Source organism: Aspergillus stella-maris (genome assembly GCF_047715825.1).
Source record: "Aspergillus stella-maris strain CBS 113639 unplaced genomic scaffold BDV14scaffold_29, whole genome shotgun sequence".
Taxonomy (NCBI): Eukaryota; Fungi; Ascomycota; class Eurotiomycetes; order Eurotiales; family Aspergillaceae; genus Aspergillus; species Aspergillus stella-maris.
Window position 1 is genome coordinate 193,973 of NW_027396823.1, and position 15,181 is coordinate 209,153.

Genomic DNA, 15,181 nt, shown 5'->3' on the forward strand with positions numbered 1-15,181 from the left:
CCCGCTGTCTTCAATTGGGGATATCTCAAATATAGTCTCCAAAACTCACGGCGTTCTTGAGCTTGAAAATGTCTGGGCGTCTAGTGAGCCCCTTGGTGCGGGCGTTGCACTATTCCTGGGGAGTTGGGACGGGGTGTTTGAGTTATCTGCTGTTTTTGATGAAGCGTATGAGAGGGATTTTGTTGAGGGGTTCTTGGGCAGGATTGTGGAGTGTGTTTGTGATGGGTTGGGAGTTGGGGTGGATGGGGGAGATGGTTTGTCTAGTTAAGGAGGTCAAACGAGTGAGTGATGCGTGTTGCTTGAGAACGAATAGAAAATCAAGTAAGATACGCCGCAAAACCCGTTGAATCCAGTTCTATGCCTGAATAAGTTTCTCGCGTGACAATTCGATATCAGACCTCAAGCACTATCATTAATGGTAAGTTGAAAAAATCACTAGCTATGGATAGTAACTGCTGGCTGTGCTCAGTTTGTTGACCTGAATAACTAGGTACTTAGGGCTAAAGTTTGCACCCATACAATGTGCTGTCATAAAGTGAACTTGGTCGGAAATCAGTTCCGCGATCTAGGACATACTTCCGGACCCAGACTGGCCACCCCGCGGTTACCTGTCTGTATTAAACCATGGGCTTGAGTTTGAGGAGCTGGAATTGTGATTGGAAGTATTATTGTTCGTACAGCTGGTTGAGTGGCAGGCATTGTTCCGACGATTTCATCTTATGCGTTTAGCGAGTAATGCTGTAAGGGGCAATGGTCTAAGTAAAAGGACTGTTAGGCCTGCGTTGGTTGCTCAGAGGGTAAACAAGTACCTACCTACAGATTGCCACTTGGATCTGACGTGACAGGAGTTATTGGACCGATTAGGAAGGAACGACAACCTGCAGATGAAAGAGCGCCTGCCGCCCGAAGGCTACAAGCGAGTTAGGAAGGAGCGCCCGCCTTGTTCATACATTCGATTCCTGGCGCTCGAGGAAAGAACGACCGATGACTATACTCTTGTTCTCTCACATTGGTCTATAGCCAGATAAACCACGACGCAGCACCAGCAAGAAAGGTATTACAACCTCAACTCCAGATGGGCAACGGTTTTGACAAGGTGACCGATACTATACGATCAAGCCCTATACCAAGAGTCGTGGTTCTAAGACAATATATGTATCGCCGTCATCTTGCTCCTTCTCAACGCCGTTGCTTTCTTGTTGTCATGGGACGGAGCATGGGCCGTATATATGCTGTGGCGAGTTGCACTGAGGCCAATGTATTGGAGGCAATCGACGTACCTGGGTCTCCTTCCCCTCATTTACGCCGTGAGTCGATTTTATCCTAACAAATTATCCAATTTTGTTCTTGGAAAAGGTATGTGTTCAGACTTCTTTACAGCGGCGGCGTTCTCGCGATGATGTGGTGTGGCATTTTCGCGGGGTTTTAGTGCTATAACGGGTCCTACTTTGTTCTATGTTTGAATAGAACACCAGTATAGTAGTGAATCCCAGGTCAATATAAGCAGTCAAACTCGGGACAAGGGAAATCTACAAAGTCCTTCAAAGATGCAGTACTTATACTAGTATATGTTAGACCAGGGGCAAGAGGCTATAGGTACCTATGCAATCTCTGTTCCTCGTCCCGCGATCATTGCACCCACTGTTGTAATATCGAGTGAGGAAAGTGCGACCCAGGGAAAAACTGTACGAAAAGGAAAAGAGCGACCCGTCAGTTTAACTGGTCGCGCCTTCCTCATAGAGCTTAATTGAGGTATAGATATATCAAGGAAGGTGCCACACATGACTTCTTTGTTGCTCGTTCTGGGAGCTCAATATGGCCGAGCGTTCCTGAGTATAGGTAGACTTTGCACCTGGCAAACTTCCACCGCTAACCACCACCCTCATCCACCGCCAAACCCTAACTCCCCCCTCTATACGCCAACAACCACCCAACCCCCAAACTAACCACCTACAAAGCAAAACATCTCTCCACACTATCCGCATTATTTCCCCACCAATGCACCATCTTGGCCCCCGTGCTCCCCAAAAATATAAATATGAAGAGCAGATTCGCATTAAACCCCGTATCCAGCGCCGCACCAGAGATATAAGCCCACTTATTCCAAAACACCCGTCGATACCGAAACAAGAACCAGTTCGTGAATGTCCCCACCAGGAACGTCGTAAAGGGCCCTGTGCTTAAATTTCCATAGAACACAGCAGCCGATGCAAAGAAGATAGTCGTGTTCCACAGATCAAACCGTGCACGGGGGAATTTCTTGTGAAGCAACCACATTAAGAAAGGCGCACAAGCACCAGCGAGAAACCCCCAAAGGATGGGCTTGAAAAAGTCCGAAGCAAAGAGCTTCCGCGGCCCAACAAGCGCAAACTGAATACCAGCCGTATTATACGACTGGAAATCCTGTCCTGTCCATTGACCCAGCGGATCCTCCTTTTGGCCGCTCACGTACTCGAATTTCGTGGCGAGGACCCATCGCATCACGCCGTAGTTTATGGGGAGGGCGAGCATGTTGGCGATGATTTGGATGCCTATTACCTGTCTCGGTGGGAGGTGCAGGTAGTGTCCTATCTTTTGGTCTTCGAGGACGACCCGCGCGTCGTACCATACGTTTCCGGAGATTATGCGGTAGGCGAGTTGGCCTAGGGGGTGCCGGGAGGAGCCTTTTGCGTCAATCATGTCTGGAAGTATTGTAAGTACCTATTCCAGTAATTGAATATGGGAGTGGAAAGGGCGGGGGTTGGCATCTCACAGCCGTATACGAGCTCATTAAAGTATCCAACTTTGATTGAGAAGCCGGACATGGCGTATACGAAACTCATGGGGAGTGTTGCTGCGGCGCCGAAGCCTAATGCGACGAAGTATGTCCAGATGGGCATGTAGATCTTCTTGGAGACGACGATGCCGAGGAGCATTACGATTGGTACGAGAGTGAGCGCTACCCACTCCCTGCTGCTTGTTAGTCGGGATCAGTAAGGGGGGTGATGAGGTCCGACCATTTCGTGATACCGGGGTACTTTTGGATAATCCGACTAGGCCAGGTTAGTTACGACAGTACTGGCAAGAGCTAGGTTTTAGCGAGATACATACCTCAGTCTATCCTGGTGAAAAGTCCCGGACTGCTTTCTGGCTTTCCATATCTTGTAGATCTTGGGGCCGAGGAAAAAGGCGCACCAGACGTAGGAGGACATGTACGAAGCCACCCACTGGGGGCAAGTTAATAGAAAGACATATCTAGAATGAAGACTGGCTCACCATGAATATCTGCCACGTATATTGTGCCCCCGAATAGGCAAGGCCTACTTCTTCATACTTTGTCTCGTTGATATGTTGCATGCCGCTTGAGTCGACGTAAACTGGAAACAATTAGACCGAGCCCAAGGGATTTGAGAGTACTGGTAACTTACTCAGATCATTAAACGGGTAGGACGAGCCATTCTTCCGAAAGACCTCATTCGACATGATATCGAAAGTCGGCGAGCCCCAGAGGTTTCCAAAGTACGCGATTGGAATGAGAATCCAGCACTAGAAACATCAGATATCTTTCTACAAGGATTAGAAAGCTTATGGTATGGCTGACCGTTAACACGAACCCCGCGAAGATTATAACCTGAACACTGTATGGATACGTGATGACAGTCGACGTGATATTGGACCAGTTGAGAGTAATATTCAGCAGTCCCATACCACCACGCCCTGCTCCAATAAAGTTGACGGTGTGGTTCCGACTAGCGAACCAGCATAGCGGAGCCAGGGAGGCCACGAATGGGAAAAGATATTCTGGGAGGAACTGCCAGACGAATGTAGCTAGGAGAAGTATCCAGAACATCTATTGTGCTTTATTAGCTGATGGTCAAGAAATGGTTAAGGAAGGGAAATGTACCCTCATCTGATCGTGGGCTCTTTTCTTGTCGGTGTTGTTCTTGGTTTCCATGCTTCGGTAGAGAGTGACCTGTTGCAAGGACAAGGGGAAGATAAACTCGGGGTCGTCTATCAGGATTGTTCGGACTGCGAACGGGTGGTTAGTTGGGATATGTGCTTACAGGCCGGGGCTAGATGTGCATACCCATTGCAGCGAATGCAAAGCCCAGTAAGGAAGCACCCTAATTCGAATCAGCGTGCATTTTTATCTGCTTAAGAGGATAACGCACCCATCCAAAGAACAAGGCTAGTGCCGGGTTCATGGTGATCCCATAGTACAACGCAGCATTTGTAGGCAAGTACGCTTTGACCATTAGCTCGGCTCGCATAGGATTAGGTCAGAGTACATACTAGCCCATTGACCCTGACTTCCGGCATTGGCGGCGATGCCGACAATAGCGTGTTCCTTGCTTGACCAGGGACCAGGATTGAGCGAGAATGACCATTTCCCCAATGGCACTTTATAGTCAGGTAGAACACGTGCAAGGAACCGACCAAGGGGGTCGGATGCTAGGATGACAAAGAAGACAGGAAACGGTGCCGTTGTTGTTCGAAAGCTGGCAGTTTTAGTTGGACATTTCATTAAATTGACCCCGATAAGACATACTAGGATAGTTGGGACACAACGCTCCCAACAATGCAGAAGATTGAAGAGAGAAGAATCGAGCGAAAGGTCAACACAGGAAGCGAAGGGTCGTCTTCAAAGCCCACGACAGTCCGCACTAGCTCGGGGATATTCTTGAACTCGGCAGAGTCAAAGTCATACTGGGACTCGTCGGAGGAATCAAACTCTCTTTTCTCAACTGGATGGACATCGACTCTTGCGTCGAGTTCCTTGACGTTTGGAGACAGCGCCTTCTCGGTGGGAATCTCCTGGGGCTCTTGTGGTTGTGCTGTGATAATCAGATTACTGTTGTAAGTAGGTAGCTGTAGAAGCAAGACTTACTGATATCGTCAATATCACTCTGCTGCTCAGACTTCCCACCCCGGAAGATCGAAAATCGAGCCATATTTGTCAGGAATGTTGTCAACAATAATGCCTCTCAAGTAATCGAGGTACAACTCTACTTATAGCATAATGAACCGGAGTTGCCGAACCCTGCAGCCGTTCTGTAGAAAGCATGGTGCAATCTTCGTCCTCCTGACACTCGCAGTGCTACCAAGCCCGCTCTAGATAAGAAACCCTCCACACGGGGGACAGGACCGTCCAGTAACTGGTTACACAATCGGAGGTAGGCCGTTAAAAAGGCAAAGCGTGCCAATGCAAAGAGACCAAGATAGACGCCATGATAGTACATCATGTCGCAAAGCAAGGATGGATGCACGCCTTATCTCCACTTATCTCGCGAGGATTTAGGGTATGCCGCCATGACAGGGGTGGCATGTGGTGAGTTCAGAGATAGGTCAGCCTAGGCCGTAGTACCAAGCCTCTAATATAAAGTTGGAGGCTTTGGGATGGTGAAGTTATCAACGAGACTAGGAGGTGGCCGGGCATGGCGTGAAGATCGGGAAGAAGGTGCAATGAGGGGGTGTGCAAAGTTAGGGCTAGCCGAGCTAGACCTGCCAAAGGATGCCAACCTTGACGCTCTTCCCGCTGATTATCGTAAAAGATAACCATAATTGAAATAGACCTATTGGCTGGTTTCGAGTACTGTTAGCAGAGACATATCTTCCCCGCAAGCCGGCCTGATCTTTGTTCCTTCATGCGTGCTATTGGAGTATTCCTCATGCGGTATGCGGATGTCACCATCTTCAACCTCGCTTAGGACGTGAAAATACCTATAGGATACTGGGAGTCTTCTTAATTAAAGACGCTTTATAACTAGCAGATTGAATCTCAACACACATTATAGCAAGTGAGGTACCGGCTGCAGACAGTTGCATAGCAGCAAGGGACTGGTACGGTAAAGATAAGGGCAGGGTTGACCAGAAGCGAGCTCTTCTAGTCACGCATAATCGCACCATGTCTGTAAGCTATTGCCTGCTAGTGCTCTTAGCAGAGTACCCCAACAAAGGTCCTTGGTATGGCACCGTTGAGCACAACCATAGCTTGGTTGGTATGTCATCAGTAGGTCAATTGCGCCTTATCTCCACCGACTCGCCTCTTCTCCAACTTTCCCCTCACCAACGTCCTCCTCCAGAGAGACCGTTTTTACCTTCTTTCTCTCTATCGTTCCTGTTCAGCTGTTATCTATACATACTCGAGCCGTAGAGCTCGACTGGAAATATGGTTTCAGCGTTGTTGCCCCTACTGGCGAGCATTGCTCCAGCTTCAGCATTCCGACTGCCCTTTGTCGACCAATCGCCTCTTCCAGTTGAGAATGCCAACTCAGAGTCTACTTTTGTCTGTGACCTTCCTCCTATTCTCGACCCTGCTGGTGATGGATTGCCATCCGCCGTGAGCCTCTTTTCGTCGGATGAGGCATTGAAACGACAGGTCAAGCGTCACCAGGCTATAGTCCGGGTGCCGTCCGTCTCGTACGATGACCTTGGTGAGATTGGCGAGGATCCGCGGTGGGAGCCATTTCACCAGCTGCATCCAGTGCTAAAGAAGACATATCCCAAGCTGTAAGTTCAATCTCACTAATGCGGAAGAATTTGAGACTAAATTTCCCAGCCACAAACGCGCAACGATCGAGAAGATCAATACCTTCGGCTTGCTCTATACGCTCGAAGGCTCAGATCCCTCGCTCAAGCCAACTCTCCTCATGGCCCATCAAGACGTAGTTCCTGTCGCAGACGCATCAACATGGACGTACCCGCCTTTCGATGCGTACTTTGACGGCGAATACATCTGGGGCCGCGGTGCCTCCGACGACAAGAATAGTCTAACCGGTATCCTCTCAGCCGTTGAAGGTCTCCTCTCCGAGTCAAGCTGGAAACCACGACGCACGCTCCTCCTCGCATTCGGCTTCGACGAGGAAGTCGGTCTTAACCAAGGCGCGAAGCGGATCGCCGATGTCCTGCAGGAGCGGTACGGCGACGACAGCGTCGCTATCATCCTTGATGAAGGCGGTGTTGGATCCACGCCGCTCGATGATAACACGGTCTATATACACCCTGGTATCACCGAAAAAGGCATCATTAATATCTTTTTTGAACTGCATGCAAAGGGTGGGCATAGCTCTGTACCTCTCCCGCACACGGGAATAGGTATCATTTCTGAGATAGTCGCTGCCCTCGAGGCGAATCCCTATGAACCTGTTATTGTCAAGGACAGCCCCATTCACAGGCGTTTGATCTGTCAGACGCGATACTCACCGGGTGCTCAGCCGAAAATCGAAGACTTACTGCTCGCTAAAGATTTCGGCGCCCTGGCCGAGGAGTTCGCAAGGACTAACCCGTTCAACCGCTTCGTTGTGCAGACTTCTCAGGCTGTCGACCTGATCAGTGGCGGAGTGAAGATTAATGCCATGCCCGAGGTTGTCAATCTCGCTGTTAACTACCGCGTTGCGCACCATCAGAGCCCGCTAGACGTTCAGCATAAGGCCGTGCAAGTTATTGCGGACGTGGTTGAGAAGTACGGTCTGAAAGTCGAGGCGTACAAAGGCGACAAGGAGTACGAGGACTATGTTGCAGGACTCCAACCCAGCGATGACTTCTCCCGGGACGACCTGAAGCGCCGTGACATTGATATCAATGCCGACGATCTCGACTACGACGGCACACTTGTGATCAGCGCACCGCACAAATCCAAGCACGCGCCTGTCACCCCAGCTGATGGGAAAGTATGGGACACCTTCTCCGGCACCATCCAGCACACTTATGGATCGGAAGAGAAGAGAGTTATCCCCATTGGTGATATCATGACTGGGAACACGGATACTAGGTATTATTTGAGTAAGTATCCTTTTGGGAAATGGGGAAATCCGCATACTGACTGATTCAGGTCTCTCGCGCAACGTATACAGATGGACACCGGCGATCGGCCGCGAGTTAAACAATATCCATACTGTGGACGAGCGAGTTAGTATTCAGGATCACCTGAATGCTGTGAGGTTTTACTATGATTTTATTCGCAACTTTGATGCTGCAAATATATAGATTGGAGTTGTGGGAGGGAAGTGTATAGGACGACAGTCTAGGATAAAAAGCGCGTTGAAGTAGCAACTCATTATAGGAAGAATCCTGATCAGACAATCAACATCAATCAAATAATTCAGATCGAGGACGTTCTTGCCGCAGTTTTGCGTTGGCGAATCAACAGCGCTCTTAAGTCCGTAACATCCGGATGACGTAGATCGAGGGGAGCTCTTTTTATCGTCATTTCGACCTTATCGCAACACCACACCACTCTTATACAATCCTTTAACCCGATCCGCTTCTTCGAACAATCGAGTAATCTTCAGACAAGTCTTTTCCAATCAGTTGCATGCACCGCCCCGCCCTAACAACCTTCACCCGCCAGCTGCCAAAGCTCAAGCTCTTCCCCGCACTCGCATATCGATCTCCAATTCTCTCGATAAAACACTACCACAAGTCAACGAAGATGACTCTCAAGGTAAGCTCATCTTCGAGAAACAGGCTTCAATAGAAGGAAAACGCTAAAAAATCATTGGTTGTACAGGCAATCTCCTCCAAAGACGCCGCCTCCCTAGACGAAGACCTCATGGGCGTAGGCGGCTTCTCGCTCGACCAGTTGATGGAGCTCGCTGGTCTTTCTGTTGCGCAGGCTGGTGAGCTTCACATTCTGCAAACCTCAATATGAAAACTAGGGAAATGATTGAGGCTGACAACGGATATAGTCTACCGCGCCCACCCGCCCAGCAAAGGCAAGGACGTCCTCGTCATCTGCGGCCCAGGGAATAACGGTACGTCTAGCCCCCCTCCAAACTACTTTACCAAGGTAGAGCGCAATGCTGATAGTTTGGGATATAGGCGGCGACGGCCTCGTCGCAGCCCGCCATCTAGCGCATTTCGGCTACAACCCATCCATATATTACCCCAAAGAAGGCAAAAAGGACATCTACAAGGGTCTAAAGACACAGCTCTCTGCCCTCTCCGTACCATTAATCGAACCGCCTTCATTCTCAGACACAATAAAATCCACAAGCCTAATTATCGACGCAATCTTCGGCTTCTCCTTCGGCGGACCCCTGCGCGACCCATTCCCAGAAATAATCTCCGCGATGGAAAACTCGCCTAAACCGGTACTGGCCGTCGACGCACCGAGTAGTTGGGATATCGAGGGTGGACCACCAAAGGAGGGACCAGGGAGTAACTTTATGCCAGAGTATTTGATCAGTTTGACGGCGCCGAAGCCCTGCGTGAAGTTTTATAAGGGGAGACATTTTGTCGGTGGACGTTTTTTGCCACGGGGGGTCGCGGAGAAGTATGGGTTGGATGTACCGCAGTACCAGGGGATGGATCAGGTTTTGGAGGTTGGGGTCGATGCTGAGGGGAGGCTTTAGGGGTCTACTTGTTTGGGTGAATTCTGGCATTAGTCATGCCACGGAAGACTGGACTATCAAATGAAATCTATTCATTGTCATATCGGCGTATTAGATGAGCTAGAGAGTGCTATCGATGCTGTAGACATGAGCCACGAAACTATGGTAGAGCGCTCTTGATCTCCGTGATGATGCCCTTGATTCTCGGTTCCTTTCCTAGAGCAGAGCCCGAGACGTCCTGCAAGATTGCACCAAGGTCATAAACTTCCTTGGCAGCGGCCTTGACCTCATCATCAAGTTCCTTCATAAGGGTTCCAATTGCGACAAGGCTGCGGTATACCGCCTCTGAATCTTTCTCGGCGGACAGCAGCCGGGTAAGTTCTTCGAGAAGGACCAAGCCCCGTTGGCTGGACTCGAAGCTGGTGTTTCTCCCTTCCGAGGTCGAAAAGACGGCAAAGTTGATGTAGAGGGTTGCGATGGCGATTGTGAGGTTGCGGTTTGGTGACGATCCGCTGCCCGAGAGACATGCCTTGATGGCGGTGATTATCTGGTCGAATCGCTCGACGGCGAGGTTACGACCGGCTTCGGTCTCGAACAGATTGGCGAGCATTCTGACTGAAAGCATTGCGTTGTTGACATTCACTGGCGCGTCGAATATCCCGCTCTCGATGAGACTGGTGACAAGGTCTTTGCCGTTGTAGTCTGCTGTGGCTGTTACTGGGGTGGCTGCAGCGAACAAACGCAGAAGGTCAAGTCCAGGTAGCCTATTCGCTGCTGGCCAAACCGCCGCAACCTTGAAGAGTAATGTCACACCAGCCTCCAGCGCCGGGGACTCTTTCAGGCTATTTGACTTTTCCAGTTCACTGCACAAGGAGGTCACTGTGTCGAGTTCTGAAGGACTTAGCGACAGGTCCTTTGAGCCTTCCGCAACGAGTTTCTCATTCAGCTCCTGCAGTTTCCTGGCAATGACCTTGAGGTTGGCGGTCTTGATAGAGAGATATGTCTTCTGAGGAAGGACCTTTGGGCGCGATTCGGGTATGGACGCCGGTTGAGCAGCGTCGCCAGGACGATACCGTTTATCCTGACCCCATGGGTCAGAGCCGCCTGCAGGTTCTTGGCTAGACTGCCCGAGAGTAGCACCTTGTGTGTTCTGAACGATAAATTGCGCAACCTGGTCGAGGTAACTCATCGGCAGCTCGTTATCACCAATGAACTTGGTTGCTGCTTCGTATGGGTTCTGAGAGAGGTTGTAGGGTAATTTGAGAGGAGGCTTGCCATCTTCAACGTCAACGTCAAAAACAAAGTCGTAGTCTTGACCCAAATATTCCGTTTTCCGCCCACTGCTACCAGCAGAGTCCACCACAGTACCTACCGACTCCCATTTGCCCAGAGCGGCGGACCATGTATGAGCGCTGACACTGCCATTCGCTTCGCGGATCATCTGTACCTGACCGTCCTTGGTGCCAGACTTCTGCTGTAAGAACTCTGGACCAGGTAGCTTCTCTTTGTTGATCTTTCCGACTTGCTGTTCCGGGATTGCGGATTCCTTGACAGCCGTCTCGAACTGCTGCACCACTTCCCCACTTGCCAGCCTGTCTGGGGACCTTGTGAATACTCGGGTTATGCGATCACTGGCTCCTGTTACTATATCGCCGTTCTCTTGGCATACTGAAACACTCCAGACGGATATAGCGGGGTGGGTGATGGTTTGAATGCACTGCTCGCCGTTCCAAACTCGGACAGTGCGGTCCTCTCCGGAGCTGATTAGCTCTCCGGTTGGCAGAACATCTAGGGAGTAAATAAAGCTCTCATGACCATGAAGCTCGGCGACAAGGTCACCTTGCAGTGTAAAGAGGCGAATCACTCCATCGTTGCTTGCTGAGGCGAACTGTGCGCCGGACGGGTGTGAGGGTGGCAGTTTGCATAAAGCTCGAACGACATCTTTCGAATCTTTGATGCTCTTTAACAGCTTCCCGGAGGAGTTGAATATCCGAATAATGTTGTCCGCGCAGCCTAAAGCACTGTTAGTACCTGCTCAGATTCACGTAACCTAGTCGTGCTTACCTGTGATGACGGTGTTCTTGTCATAGGCAAGCACCGCCCAAACACTGCCTTGGTGTTCATCAAGTATAACCTCGGATTCCCACTTTCCGACTCTCCATAGACGAGCAGTGGAATCCCAGCTTCCACTCACGACGAACCTCCCTTCCGGACATACATCCAGTGCGCAGACCGTATGCGCATGGCCCAGTAGCATGGCATCCGCATTATCATTCGATGTCTTGCCGGGTTGCCGTGCTTCAATAATTGTGTCTTGACCTCCAGAGAGGATCAATCCTTCGGGGTAATCGGGAGTTGGGGGGTAGTATGCTATGGCGTTGATGAAGGCTGAACCATGGGCGACGATAGTGTCGTCGTACTTCGGAGGCGGGCTCGATTCAAGCTTCCAGAGCCGAACGGTCGCATCTCGAGAGGCAGAGAATAGAGCCTTGGAGTTGGGAAAGGCCACGGCGCGTACCTAGTGTAAACAATAATGTGTTAGTGATGACCTGGGTTGTGGGAGGAGTGCCTGGCGTTGTCAACACAGGGAGCGGGGAGCGTTCTTACATCATCGCCGTGACCCTCCAAAGCAGCGGAGATCTTGAACTCAGGCATACATAAACAGGGGGCGGAATCAAGGGAGGAAGAAGGTAAATGGAGCGGAGTTGTGAGAGAGTACTAGAGGTCAAAGAGGACAGGAAAGCAGGTAATCAAGGTAGATGATCAGTCAATGACCCCAACTCCGGGGAGCTCGTGGCATCCACCCTGGCACCTCCGGCCGATCGCTGGAGGGGCGTCACTGGGCGGTCAGGCCCAGAAGCTGCTAGAAGAGATGAGTAAGCTGCACACACTTGTCTGTGGGCGAGTGTCAGGCTGGAGGCAGGCGTTAGGATAGTACGAAGGGCCTTAAAAACAAGTCAATCAATTTACAGAGCCGTTGTTGTCCTCCGCTTGTAACTCCATGCTGTCCAGTATACCTACAAGTATAAATCACGTGCAGACTAACCACATACACACTAGCGTGGCATCTCCGCCCTCTTTCCGCAGAAGCGAACGAGCTCCAACAAAAGAGTCTCCATGATCATCTCTGGGTCGGTCTCTCCGTTCCCTCTACTTGTTTCATAGAAGGTGTCGCTGCGGGTGGCCGGTATACCTCCTCATTGCTTCTCTCTGTTGCCATTTGACATTTCCGTCTTTCATTGCTCCATCTCCTGCGCCTCGTCGTTCTCTTCCTCCGCCGTCATTTCTATACAGAACTCAGAACTCCCCGCCTCCAGCGCTGATGACTTGACGAGACCGACGAATTTCCTTCTGTATTTCTAACTGCTCATCTCACGCTGTTCGGTCCGATCGTGCATATACATCTTCTCTTCGTCGACAGGCCTGCCGCTGTTCTCTGGGTTGGACATCTCATCTTTGCATTGTTAACGGCCATTTTGGAATTGTTACCCCGTTTTTGCTCAGACTTGCTTCATAATGGCTTCAGGTATGTGAAACATTCCTTGGTCTATCATCCTTGTGCTGACAATGCTAGATATCCCTAAAGTTGTGCCTCTCACTTGCCACGGACACTCTCGTCCCGTTCCGCACATCAGTTTTTCCTCCGCAATCGAGGATGACCAATATTACCTTGTTTCTGCTTGTAAAGGTTGGTTGTTGTCTCAGTGATTCCTGTGGCGCAAATCGCTAACTTCCACAGACAACAACCCCATGCTCCGGGATGGTATTACCGGTGATTGGTATGGCTTGGTCCCATTGCCATCCTTCCGCCCCATTGCCAGTCACTAACCGCTACTCAGGATCGGCACCTTTCTAGGACACAAAGGAGCGGTATGGCAAGCTCGTCTGTCAACCGACGCGAACATAGCCGCGACCGCTGCCGCAGATTTCTCAGCGTGAGTCGAGACCCTGGATCTTCGGGTATTCAGTAACTGACAGTTCTTCTCCACACAGTAAGGTCTGGGACACTCACACAGGCGACTGCCTCCACACCCTCCAACATAACCACATTGTCCGAGCCGTCGCCTTCCCTCTCCAACACTCCCCGCAAATCCTCGCAACCGGCGGCTACGAAAAGAAGCTCCGAATCTTCGACCTCACCCGCGGTGGCGGCAGCGAGAGCCCCTCAACAGCCTCCTCCGCAACAGCTGCCGAAGAAAGCTCCCCGGCAAGCTACGAGATCGGCCCAGGCGTTCATGGCGGCATAATCAAGTCAATCGTCTGGAATCGTGACTACAACATCCTTACTACAGCCGCCGACGACCGCAAGATCCGCTGGTGGGATCTGCGGTCCCGACACCCGGTCGTCGAGTATGCTGTTGATGGAAACATCGGCAGCTGTGAATTGAACACCCTTGCTACTCGGCCCAACGACCGGGGTATCCTTTCCGTTGCGGCGGGAAAGAGCGTGTACCTTTTTGACGGACAAGCCCCGGGCCGCCTTCTGAAGAAGATCGACTTCCGTTACGAGGTCGCCAGCGCAGCCGTGAATAATGACACCGCGAAACTGGTAACGGGTAGTGCGGATGATACATGGGCACGCGTATACGACTTGCATACAGATGAGGAACTTGGTACGTTATCGGGCCATATGATAGCACTGTTCTTTGACAGTAGATTGCTAACGCATATAATAGAAGTTCAAAAAGGACACCACGGCCCTATCTGGTCCGTGAGTTTCTCGCCCGACGGCAAACTCTACGGCACAGGAAGCGAAGACGGAACGATCAAGCTTTGGAAAGCCTGTAGAGAGCCGTACGGGCTGTGGCGGTAGTGGTCGAAAAGAGAATAGTGAGGGTGCGAATGAACATGAACATTAGGACTATGTATAGTCTATACTGAATATAATATGAAAATAGCTATATCCAAGTTAAACTACCCCGTCTCATTAGTCTCACTTTATATAGGAGCAGGCACAGTGACGATGATCATTCAATATGATGGATTGAAGAGCTGATGAAGCGGCAAGATCTAACAAGACAAACTGAGATGAGAATTTTTGACTCCTTCAGAATCTACATGGCCGCAACATGATACTCGAACATAGCAAACACACATAGCTGCTTAGGACAATCCGCCAGTCTACTCAATCATATTGATATCGTCATCAGCCGGCACCGCGGCCGCAGCGGCAGGCGCAGGCGCAGCAGCGGGCGCCGCCTGCTCCTGCACAACCTCCTGCTGCTCACCGGCCCCAGGGGCATCACCAGCGCCAGAGCCCCAGTAATCCTCCATCTCCTGATCGAGCTCTTCCTGTGTCTTCTTAGGACGAGGGTTTCCTCCGCGGCGGGAACCGCGGTTGTCGCCTCCTCTTCTTCCGCCGCCGCCTGCACCCCCGCCGCCAGTCCGGCGGGGGGACCGTTGGCCAGGGATGTATCGGTCGATGTGATCGGGGGCAGGCTTGGAGACGTCGCTGCGACGGTAGCTGCCGCCGGCGGCACCACCGGCTCCGCGACGACCTCGCCGACGGCGTCCAGCGCCCTCAGCGCCATCGTCTCGGTCTTCGGGGCTTAGAGAGCGTGAATCGCGTGGTCGTTCGACGCGATCGAAGAGGCTGCCGCGAGGCTTTTCGACGTTGTCGAAGGGGTTGCGGTCGCGGCGGGGACCGGAGGATGCGATTGAGATGCGGATGGGCTGGCCCTTGGCGTTTGCGCCGTCGAATTCGGCGATTGCGGTGCGGGCGTCGCTGTGGCGGGCGTAGGTTACGTAGGCGATGCCTTCGGAGCGGCCGGCGCGGTCGTAGACTAGGGAGACGTTTGAGATGGAGCCGATCCGGCAGAAGAGCTCCTGAGTGGGTTTGTCAGAAAACAGTTTGTGGCTAGATCGTGGCG

General features: G+C 51.3%; 6 protein-coding genes across 6 annotated transcripts in view; 3 read left to right on the top strand and 3 right to left on the bottom strand.

Annotated features, from left to right (window-relative positions):
* Positions 1–1,950: 1,950 nt before the first annotated feature.
* Positions 1,951–4,931, bottom strand: BDV14DRAFT_208972 (OPT family oligopeptide transporter; the record flags this gene model as incomplete). The annotated part of the gene is made up of 13 exons (XM_073775533.1): positions 1,951–2,681; positions 2,753–2,949; positions 2,997–3,032; positions 3,091–3,206; positions 3,256–3,356; positions 3,408–3,525; positions 3,581–3,829; positions 3,884–4,008; positions 4,067–4,103; positions 4,152–4,225; positions 4,273–4,478; positions 4,529–4,802; positions 4,868–4,931. 13 exons carry the CDS (start codon positions 4,929–4,931, stop codon positions 1,951–1,953), a joined length of 2,328 nt encoding a protein of 775 aa, XP_073627874.1.
* An 814-nt stretch (positions 4,932–5,745) lies between these two features.
* BDV14DRAFT_208973 (M20 family metallopeptidase) lies at positions 5,746–7,965 on the top strand (the record flags this gene model as incomplete). Its single annotated transcript, XM_073775534.1, has 3 exons — positions 5,746–6,489; positions 6,539–7,761; positions 7,811–7,965. The coding sequence occupies exons 1-3, from the start codon at positions 6,149–6,151 to the stop codon at positions 7,963–7,965; spliced, it is 1,719 nt and encodes a 572-aa protein (XP_073627875.1). The 5' UTR covers positions 5,746–6,148.
* Positions 7,966–8,150: 185 nt separating this feature from the next.
* Positions 8,151–9,409, top strand: BDV14DRAFT_173943 (NADHX epimerase). The gene is made up of 4 exons (XM_073768813.1): positions 8,151–8,422; positions 8,489–8,597; positions 8,667–8,732; positions 8,800–9,409. The coding sequence occupies exons 1-4, from the start codon at positions 8,294–8,296 to the stop codon at positions 9,330–9,332; spliced, it is 837 nt and encodes a 278-aa protein (XP_073627876.1). The 5' UTR covers positions 8,151–8,293; the 3' UTR covers positions 9,333–9,409.
* BDV14DRAFT_173946 (WD repeat PLAP family protein) lies at positions 9,386–12,109 on the bottom strand. The gene is made up of 3 exons (XM_073768814.1): positions 11,919–12,109; positions 11,376–11,829; positions 9,386–11,324 (listed from the first exon to the last, which is right to left on the bottom strand). The coding sequence occupies exons 1-3, from the start codon at positions 11,964–11,966 to the stop codon at positions 9,472–9,474; spliced, it is 2,355 nt and encodes a 784-aa protein (XP_073627877.1). The 5' UTR covers positions 11,967–12,109; the 3' UTR covers positions 9,386–9,471.
* A 183-nt stretch (positions 12,110–12,292) lies between these two features.
* On the top strand, positions 12,293–14,212 carry BDV14DRAFT_173947 (WD40 repeat domain-containing protein). The gene is made up of 6 exons (XM_073768815.1): positions 12,293–12,837; positions 12,886–12,999; positions 13,051–13,090; positions 13,151–13,246; positions 13,305–13,924; positions 13,988–14,212. The coding sequence occupies exons 1-6, from the start codon at positions 12,828–12,830 to the stop codon at positions 14,122–14,124; spliced, it is 1,017 nt and encodes a 338-aa protein (XP_073627878.1). The 5' UTR covers positions 12,293–12,827; the 3' UTR covers positions 14,125–14,212.
* Positions 13,965–15,181, bottom strand: part of BDV14DRAFT_64235 (putative RNA binding protein) — a 2,286-nt gene continuing 1,069 nt past the window's right edge. Inside the window, exon 7 of the mRNA XM_073777208.1 lies at positions 13,965–15,137. Coding sequence (XP_073627879.1) covers positions 14,433–15,137 — 705 coding nt within the window. The 3' untranslated portion in view covers positions 13,965–14,432. The remainder of the gene's footprint in view (positions 15,138–15,181) is intronic.

What these genes read in the sequence shown, in the direction of transcription:
- BDV14DRAFT_173943 (XM_073768813.1), top strand. Translation starts at nt 8,294, where the DNA reads ATGCACCGCCCCGCCCTAACAACCTTCACCCGCCAGCTGCCAAAGCTC. An exon ending in TCTTTCTGTTGCGCAGGCTG is followed by an intron (nt 8,598 to 8,666) that starts GTGAGCTTCACA and finishes CAACGGATATAG; the next exon opens with TCTACCGCGCCCACCCGCCC. An exon ending in CTGCGGCCCAGGGAATAACG is followed by an intron (nt 8,733 to 8,799) that starts GTACGTCTAGCC and finishes TTTGGGATATAG; the next exon opens with GCGGCGACGGCCTCGTCGCA.
- BDV14DRAFT_173947 (XM_073768815.1), top strand. An exon ending in GATGGTATTACCGGTGATTG is followed by an intron (nt 13,091 to 13,150) that starts GTATGGCTTGGT and finishes ACCGCTACTCAG; the next exon opens with GATCGGCACCTTTCTAGGAC. An exon ending in GCATACAGATGAGGAACTTG is followed by an intron (nt 13,925 to 13,987) that starts GTACGTTATCGG and finishes CGCATATAATAG; the next exon opens with AAGTTCAAAAAGGACACCAC.
- BDV14DRAFT_173946 (XM_073768814.1), bottom strand. Translation starts at nt 11,966, where the DNA reads ATGCCTGAGTTCAAGATCTCCGCTGCTTTGGAGGGTCACGGCGATGAT. An exon ending in TGGAGGGTCACGGCGATGAT is followed by an intron (nt 11,830 to 11,918) that starts GTAAGAACGCTC and finishes TGTTTACACTAG; the next exon opens with GTACGCGCCGTGGCCTTTCC. An exon ending in CAAGAACACCGTCATCACAG is followed by an intron (nt 11,325 to 11,375) that starts GTAAGCACGACT and finishes ACAGTGCTTTAG; the next exon opens with GCTGCGCGGACAACATTATT.